Source organism: Pogona vitticeps, chromosome 4, assembly GCF_051106095.1.
Source record: "Pogona vitticeps strain Pit_001003342236 chromosome 4, PviZW2.1, whole genome shotgun sequence".
NCBI classification, from domain to species: Eukaryota; Metazoa; Chordata; class Lepidosauria; order Squamata; family Agamidae; genus Pogona; species Pogona vitticeps.
The window spans coordinates 135,285,477-135,295,072 of record NC_135786.1 but is presented as its reverse complement, the minus strand read 5'-3'; the positions used below and the strand labels follow the sequence as shown (position 1 = coordinate 135,295,072).

The window sequence follows — 9,596 nt, the reverse complement described above, 5'->3', positions numbered from 1 at the left end:
CTATTTTAGGGACTTCATTGCAATATTAGTGTTGATGGATGCTGTTAACCAGCTTGCATTTCTGTTGGGGGGAAAAAGTAGATCATAAATGGAATTCACAAATTGGCAAAAAATGTATTATCCAGATTTGCCTTCGATGAGGGCTTCTCAAACCTACCCTAAAGGCTGGTAAATTTTGATTTGTGGAATCCTTGCAACCTTTCTCAGACCCAAATTTGGGAACTACCCCATCCCAGATAGCCAGGGGGTGCCATGTAGTGTTTAGAGCTGAACTCCCCAGTTTTATTCTTATTTTTCTACGAATGCAGTGGCTGGGTATTAACTAAGCAGCCCCTCTCTTCACAAAATGGGGTAATAACAGCAGCCTACTTGTCCTTGTAAACCCTATTACGACTCAATGGGGGGGGATCTTGTTCTCATCCATGTTTTGGGAGCTTCTCCACAGTGCCTTTCTTAGAAATAGTTGCTGCTTGTTGTTTCAAGAGATGCCTGGTCTTAAAAGCTGATTCGATGGCTCAGTGAGGTAGAGGTTGAGTTTGATTCCCTAGGGCAGAGGTCATCAACCCCTGGTCCACGGCCCATTGCCAGTCCATGGCTTGAGCCCGACTGGGCCGCGAAGACAGACCTCCCTCCCTCCCGCACACCCCTCCCCACAGCTGCTTTTGTGCGCGCATGTCAGCACGTGTGAGCGCTCCCTCACCCCTTCATGCAAGCCCTCACGTGTGCAAAGCAGCTGTGGGGAGGGGAGTGCATGTGGGGGGGCGGGAGGTCTGCCTTTGCGGCCCACCGGCGGCAGCGGCAGGGGTGGGGGAGAGCTGGGAGGCAGGGCAAGAGCCGGCTAGTCTGGCTGCTCTCCTCCCGGCAGCAGCAGCTGCTGGGGGTGGTGGAGAAGAGCCAGGAGGGAGAGCAAGGGCCAGGTGCTCTGGCAGCTCTCCTCCCAACAGCAGTGACAGGGCTAGGGGCTGGGCAAGAGACAGGTAAAATAAAAATTAAAAAGACTCCCAGAAGTGGTGAGGGAATGCGCACGTGCCATAGGCCAACCACCGTGCACATGCATCAGAGAGGGCAAGCGCGAAGGGCCGCCCCAGCTCCCTCAGAGACTCCGCCGGTACGCACTAGTAAAAAGGTTGGGGGACTCTGCCCTAGGGTACCACCTGTGAGAAAAGCCAGCATATAAGTTAAATAAGCCGGGGAACAATATACAGCCTTGTCATATTCCTTTCCCAATTTTGAACCAATCCGTTGTTCCATATCCAGGTCTAACTGTTGTTTCCTGTCCCACGTATAGGTTTCTCAGGAGATAGATAAGGTGGTCAGGCATTCCCTTTTATTTAAAGACTTGCCATAGTTTGCTGTGGTCCACACAGTCAAAGGCTTTTGCATAGTCAATGAAGCAGAAGTAGATGTTTTTCTGGAACTCTCTTGCTTTCTCCATAATCCAGCGCATGTTAGCATTTTGGCTCTAGTTCCTCTGCCCCTTCGGAATCCAGCTTGTACTTCTGGGAGTTTTCGGTGCACATACTGATGAAGCCTACCTTGGAGGTAGGCTTCAGCAGTACATGGACAAAAACAATAAACATACTTAATTTGATTTCTGAACCACAACAGATACTTGGTAACATGACTTTATAACTGTGCAGGGTTCACAACTGCCATATATGTTAACTGCAAGCTGACTGATAACCTCAGCATCAAAAGCAAGATTAAAAATAAGGAAAATTGAATGTTTTAGGGAAGTTAAATTAGAAGCACAGCAAACCTCTGTAAACAAACTTAGGAGAGGATTATTAACTACTGTACATAATCAATGATGCTCTCTATTCCTAAGAGGACATTTTCCATTTTTTCATCCTCTAAAAGTATTATATTTATATTATGCATATAATATTAATTTGTTAAACAACCCTGAGTGCTCACTGGAAGGGCAGATTCTGAAGCTGAGGCTCCAATACTTTGGCCATCTCATGAGAAGAGAAGACTCCCCAGAAAAGACCCTGATGTTGGGAAAGTGTGAAGGCAAGAGGAGAAGGGGACAACAGAGGATGAGATGGTTGGGCAGTGTCATCGAAGCGACCAACATGAATTTAAACTAACTCCGGGAGGCAGTGGAAGACAGGAGGGCCTGGCGTGCTCTGGTCCATGGGGTCACGAAGAGTTGGACGCGACTGAACGACTAAACAACAATAAATTAACTACTGTTTTTCTGAGGTCCAACGAAGCTATCTATTCTGAAATTAAACATTCTGCCAGGCATTATTTTAGGCTAAAGCTGTTTCAATACTTTCCTATGGGTGATAGGCATTGTAGTCCTAGGGGCGAGAAAGTCCAGCGGGTGCAGAAGCCGCCCCTGATATGTGAGAACAAGGGTGTTAAATGGACAAACTCGGGACCCATTTTCCGTATATCAAAGTATTTGAAATAACAGACAAGAACCCGGGGCACTCTACGAGGGCGTGTTTTAACGCCGAGAGCAAGAGAGTTCTCGCCTGCCCCGGGCGGGGTGGGAAGAAGGGTCAGGGCGTGTAGAGCACCTTTGGGCTTATGCCTCAACGTCGCTCGAAGCACCCACCCGAGGGGAGCGCCTCCGCGCCAAAATGCCTTGGGCACTCTCCGCCACTTCCCGCCGCGTCCTGCCAAGAGGCGGGCGGGCGGGCTTCTTTTGCCGCCCCAGCTGCCGCACGTGCCAGAGGCGAGGCGGCGCCCCTCCCGGCCCGGCAAGTCAGAGGGAGTTGCCGCCCGACACACCCTGCTTGGCAAGGCCAAACGTTATCAGCGGGTGGGGTGGGGATCCAACTCTTCCTTCGGGATGCCGCCCGCCCCGGGCTCGCAAGGGCGGCTTTTCTGCCACGCAGCGAGTGGTCGTCCAAAAGGCGGGCGTGACGCAGAAATCTGCGGCCGGCCGGTGACCCACCGGGTCGCTCGTCGGGGCAGAGAAGGGGTCGGGTAGGAGGGCCAACTCCCTGCCCCTCTAGCTAAGGAAAAGAGGGCGGGGTCCGCTGTTGGGTGGGCCAGTGGCCTCGCTTTCTTTCCCCCCCCCCCGCTCAGTCAGCGAAGGGACCCGCCTTTTTTTTCCTTTCCATGAGTGACTCTTTGCTCCAGGGAGATCTCCTCCCGGGCGGGCGGTACTTCCCCTCCCTTTCCCGCATGTACCCCGCCCGCTCGCCCGTATGGAGGGCGCTATAAACGCGCCACCCGGCGCAAAGAGGGGGAAACGGCGCCGGGGGCGGCACTCGAATGCTCTCCTCCAGGCGTTTCTTCCGAACCGGGCACTGACATGTGGCTACCGAGGCTGCTCCTGGTGACCCTCGCGGTAGCCGCCGGCCGGGGAAGAGGAACGGCCGAGGGGGCGCCTCCGCCGCCGCCGGCGGCTCCCTCGGACGCGCAGTGCCTGGACACGACGTGCTTCGCCTCGTTCTGGGAGGCGCGGAGCTTCTCCGAGGCGGGCGACGCCTGCGAGGGCGGAGGGGGACACCTCATGACCGTGCGCTCCACGGTGGAGGCGGAGGCCATTGCGCTGCTGTTGCGCGGCCGGGCGGGCAGCGCGTGGCTGGGCTTGCGCTTGCCCGAGGGCTTCTGCGTCCAGCCGGCGAAGCAGCTGCGCGGCTTCCAGTGGGTCGCTGGCGATGAGCGGACGGACTACGCGGCTTGGGCCAGCAACGGGACGAACGCGACGTCGAAGGCTCCGGCTTGCGGCCCCCGTTGCGTGGTGGTGACCCGGGAGCTGAGGTGGCGAGAGCGCGCCTGCGACGCCGCGGCGGACGGGTTCCTCTGCGAGTACAGCTACCCGGAGGGGACCTGCGCCCGGCTGAGCCCCCCGCCGCCCGACACCGCCGCCTCCTACCTCCTCCCCTTCGGCGCTCGGGAGACGGACCTGGCGGCCTTGCCCCCGGGCACCACCGCCGACCTGCCCGGGCTGGGCGTCTCCTTGGAGTGCCGGACGCGGGCCGACGGCTCGGCGGGCTGGGGCCGGGCTGCGCCGGGCGCCTGGGACTGCCGCCTGGCGAACGGGGGCTGCGAGGGGCAGTGCGGCCGGGACTCGCGGGGGCGGCCCTCGTGCACCTGCCCGGAGGGGAGGGCCTTGCGCGAGGAGGACGGGCGCAGCTGCAGCGCCCCCTGCGCCGGCCCGGGTTGCCCGCTGCCCTGCTTGCCCCAGGACGACGCCGGCGCCTGCGTCTGCATGGAGGGCTACGAGCCGGACCCGGACGGCCGAGGCTGCCGGGACGTGGACGACTGCCAGGCCGAGCCGGGGCCCTGCGAGCAGCAGTGCGTCAACACCGAGGGCGGCTTCGAGTGCCGCTGCTTCGCGGGCTTCGAGCTCGTGGAGGGCCGGTGCCTAGAGGACCAGCAGCGGTGCTTCGACTTGGCCTGCCAGCACGACTGCACGCGGGTGGAGGGCAGGTTCCGGTGCACCTGCTACGAAGGCTTTGTGCCCGACCGGCGGAAACCCCACGAGTGCGTCCTCTTCTGCAACCAGAGCCAGTGCCCCGCCCTGTGCGACCCGCACACTGGGGAATCCTGTGACTGCCCCGACGGCTTCGTCCTGGACGCCAAAAACGGGACAACTGTTTGCACGGATATTGATGAGTGTGGGTCAGAGTATTGCGGTGACTTGAAGTGTGTCAATACTCCAGGCAGCTATATATGTTCCTGTCCAGATGGAAAGTTCTGTTTGGAAGAAGAGGAGTCCTCAGGGGAGACGGAACCAACAGTTCTTCCTGCTGCCTCACCAAAATATGGCCTCAGTCAAGGGATGCTGGTTGGAATCGCAGTTAGCGTCACAGTCGTGGTTGTCTTGTTGTGAACGGTTTTGTGCTATATGGTGAAGAAGCATCATTTTGCACAGACTGAAAAGGGTTACACATGCCATCCGACTAAGAGACTGGTGTGATGCTGCAGCATGTTAGTTCAAACAGTGCCTCTTTGAGACTGAAAATATAAGAGCTGTTATGTTTGAAGGGAGGCAGGAGGTGATGGGAAAGTGTAATTAAAGCTGGATAGAAATATTTATGAATTCCAAGGACAGATATTCAATTCACAGATAACTTAAGGAATCTTGGATGCATGTTTTCCCCTGGGAGCTAAGGAACATGAGGGCAATGGCCTGACTTGCATACAGATCACAAGACAGGATAGACTATGCGGTGTGAACTGTGTTATCTATTAACGGTTTTTTCCACAGATGTGACAATAGTGCTTTATCATTTCTTCTGATAGAGGGATAGGCAGGCATCAGGCTTATGGAATCTGTTTTTCACAAAAACATCAGGATCTACCAACTGGAGCCTGGATCACATAACAGATTTGAACACCTCTAAGTCTGGAAATTTGTTTTGTAGTACCAGAATTCACTGTAGAACTGACTCATTATCGTTCTGTGCAAAAATTCACTTATAGCTTTATGCGTCTTTATTTCAGCAATATACAGTAATTTAGGAGGAGAAGACATATTGCTACTGTTTTTAAAAAACCTAAAACAGAACTTAGTTGATTTAACAAATAAACATGCACACTCAAACTGCACAGAAGGAAGCTTAGGTAGACTGATCACTGAGACTAGTGATTTCGGTGAGAAAACAGCAGGGTTCAGCTGTGAGACCAAGATTCCTGCCCTGTTCTTAAGGAGAGTTGAATGGGCCAGTACACTGTTTAGTTGTGATCTAATGTTCCTGCTTTTTCTTGGTGTTTTATAAGATATGGACATCCTATATTTCCAGTGGCGATATGGCTGTGTAAAAACTATAGTCAGACCAACAAGGCAGAGGTTTCATTAACAAGCATTACCAAATTATTTCTATGGATGCTCTTGCTGACTGCAGTTGGAAAATTCAACACATAACTGAACTGTGACCCAAACACTTTGGCTTCCAGTGTGTGTTTTCTGATCTCTTTGGTGCTTTTACCTTCTTGAAAAACAGCAGATGAATGTTACTAAAACATTACTGAATGCAATGAAGCTGCCTTTTTTTTGTAGTGGAAGATCTTTTTAAAAGTAGTTATGAATGCCCTGATGGCTCATGGTGAAGGGGAAGGCAACCTCCTTTCCTGGTCTATGAGCTGAATGATAAGGAATATTTTTAATTAGTTCTATTGTAAACTGTGCAAAATTGTTAAATATTTATTTATTTATAGGAACTATATCATTGCAAAATTATTTTGCCATGCAGTACATGGATAATAAAGTCCAAGTATACATTTTAACATTTGAAATATGAATATCTCTTGTCTTTCAGTATGAAATATTTGTGTTCCAAGCTACATTCCCGCCCCTCCACAAATCTTGACTCCCAAGAAAAAAATAAAATAAGACTACATTAGCTTCATATATAACTTCTGTGAAACATTTCTAAGGCTCTCTTCTTACCTCATACCAGAACATACCCCACTGAGTTCGTTGGGACGTATTGCGGAGAGACATGCTTGAAGAGATATAAAGGGAATTCCACTATTTGTATCAAGATTAGTAAAAGATGATAGACATTGAACATGTATTTGACTACATTTGGGAGTGGAATTAACTGATAAATTAATCTGCTAACACTTTGATTGGCTGATCAGTGGTGACCAGTTTTAACTTTTAGTCTGTGAGCTGAGAGCATAGTTGTTTGTTTTAAAGGCTATTATGATTCCAGTATCTTGCTGTTAAAGAACATACTAATCATGGGTTTTCCTTTATTTAATATTTTGCTTCTACACTTTTTATGTTATGAGTTCATATTGTGTAACAAATAAATATTATATAACATAAATATAATAGTTTTAGAGAATGAAAAAATGGAAAAGGTCCCCTTGGGAATAGAGAGCATTGTTGATTACATAGTTAACAATCATCTCCTTTCTAAGTTTGTTTACTTCTATATACAGTAAACAGTATATACTGTACAGTATAAATCTCAGAAGCCTCTGTGCTGCAAGGTCAGAAGATCTGCAGTCGTAAGATTGAATCCACATGACAGAGTGAGCTCCTGTCGCTTGACCCAGCTCTGCCAACCTAGTGGTTTGAAATCAGGCAAAATGCAAAATGCGAGTAGATAAATAGGTACCACCATGGTGGGAAGGTAATGGCGTTCTGTGTCTAGTCGCGCTGGCCACGTGACCATGGAAGATTTTGGGTTGGAAACAGAGATGAGGACCCCCCCCCCCAGAGTCGGACATGACTGGACAGATTGTCAAGAACCTTTACCTTTACCTATATACAGAAGTTTGCTGTGCTTCTAATTTAACTGCCCTAAAACATTCAGTTTTCCTTATTTTTAATGTTACAAGTTTTACTTCTTGCTTTTGATGCTGAGCTTATCAGCCAGCTCGCAGTTAACATACAGTGGACCCTTGACTTACAGACGGCTTGACTTACAGACTTTTTGAGTTACAGACTTCTCTGGCCGCAAAATTTAGGTTTGACTTGCAGACTGAGATTTGACTTACAGACCAGAAAAAAACCAAAATGGAAGAAAAACGGCCTGTTACGGGATTAATCGGTTTTCAATGCACTGTAGGTCAATGGAGACTTGACTTACAGACTTTTTGACTTGAGAACCGCCTTCCAATACGGATTAAGTTATCAAGTCAAGACCCCACTTTGTATATGGCAGTTGTGAACCCTGCACAGTTATAGTCATGTTACCAAGTATCAGTTGTAGTTCAGAAATCAAATTAAGTATCTTTATTATTGTTTTTAAAAAGAACAATAGCTTTTATTTATTATATTATTAGCTGCCTTCAATATTTTGGAAAGGCTCTTATACTGTATTGTGGATTTGGTAATAATGCATATTAAATTAACTCAGTTAAGCAAAGCCAGTGGTCAGCAAACTTCCCCAATTTCATATTTTGTTAGTCTCTTTGATTTATTGGAATCACCTCAGAACTGCTTTAAAAAAATAAAAAGATTTTATAAAGGAACAGTAACTGCTTCAGTAATTTCCTACTACCGTATGTAGTCTCTCCTGTGGAAATGCCTGGCATTCTGATAGACATGAATCACATTTAGTATCTACTTATTTACCTTCTGTATTGCTTCACTAGCCAGTGAGTGAAGATCTCCCAGAAAAGTGAACCAGGCTTCTTGAGGTTTGTATTGTTGGTGGGTATTGTTGACCTTGAACGATGCTGGTCTTGTGACTCTGTAATGAAGTGTTCTAGGATTGTAGTAGTAAGGCAGCAAGAAAGCAGTTAAACGGTCTCATATAATGCCTCTTCTGCACTTTTGCTGATCAAGGAAGCACAAAAATGGTGTTTAAGTTTAGAGAGCTGTTTCCAAGTGATATGGGAATTTTTAAAAGGACATACATCCAAAATAACACAACAATGAAGAAAACTAAAAGAGTGATTATTATTTATAGCAAAGGTGTAAACAAGAAAGTAAGCATACATATCTGAATGATAGTTATTGATAGTTATTCAGATATCAGATACTTGTTTTGCTGAGCTCAGTAAAATTATTCCAGTGTATAACCTTTCAGAATTAGGGTCATTTCAGGTGATAAAATAGGAATCCAGATGGGAAAGAGACTCTTTATTAAGGAAAGCCCCTGTCAAATGTGTGTTCTGCAGTTCACGCTCCATTTTTAGCATTTGTAACAGAGATATGATCTAAAAATAATGTAGAAAGAACCCTTGTGTCAGTATTTGGTGCTTACTATGAAGCAAATAGGCTTTCTGTACAAGATGCCCTTCTTCTGATAGCTCTTTAATGGAGGGATTTTCTGAAAAGTGGAATATATGATTTATCAGCAAAAGGCTAAACAGACACAATTTTAAACTTCTGGCTATGTTAGGTATTCTCCACTTATTTTGTTTTACTCATTTACAGCCGAACAGGATGTGTGTGATTTAAGCCCATCAAAACGGGAAAATCTGTGAATAGGAATGATAATGTAGCATCCACATCATACTCAACTTGTTCTGGTGGGGTGGGGGTGGGGAGAATCTTACTTCCAATCAGCATCAGTGCAGCTTAGACCAAGCTTTAGTATACAAATTGACTAAATCGATTATGTTTTGTTGAATATGCCAAGGGAAAGAAGGAAATAGCAAAGTGGCATTTCACTGTAAACGTCTGAGCAGTTTTATCTGGGGGTATGGGTCAGTGTGAACCTGGAAAGAATGATGTACTTTTAGACTTATTTCCACTTGGAAATGTTTGTGAATTTAACTATGATCATAAAAGCAGAGGTACATAAGGTTACCACATTCATTCTCCTACACCAAAAAACTTCCAAGAGCACTGCTCCTAGTATGTCTGGTGGTCTGGGAGGATCACTGAATAGGTGGGAGAAATATTTATTCTTTGTCTTCATGTGCTTTCTTCAGTTCGTCTGCTTCCTTGAAGTGGCTATTGTACCAGCTGGGTGATGGTACAGGCATAAGGGTATAAATCCAATTCAGAAGCCTCTGCACTGTTTCAAAAGGAGGGAGATCACAATTTAGCTCTCTGTTTTTTAAGTTAGTAAACTTAGAGCTTGGTTCTACTGAGAAAATGAACTGCTGTTGAATTGGGTTTTCAGTGCGATTTATAATCTCACTTGGTTACTGAATGTTCCTCTTTCAAAACACAGAACTATTCACTGTACAGTATATAAAAACCTAATGTAAATGAG

The 9,596-nt window shown here is 47.5% G+C and overlaps 1 protein-coding gene across 1 annotated transcript; it reads left to right on the top strand.

Moving 5' to 3' along the window:
- The first annotated feature begins 2,787 nt into the window (after window positions 1–2,787).
- Window positions 2,788–6,207, top strand: THBD (thrombomodulin). Its single transcript, XM_072998443.2, has one exon. It carries the CDS (start codon window positions 3,275–3,277, stop codon window positions 4,799–4,801), a length of 1,527 nt encoding a protein of 508 aa, XP_072854544.2. The 5' UTR covers window positions 2,788–3,274; the 3' UTR covers window positions 4,802–6,207.
- Window positions 6,208–9,596: the final 3,389 nt, after the last annotated feature.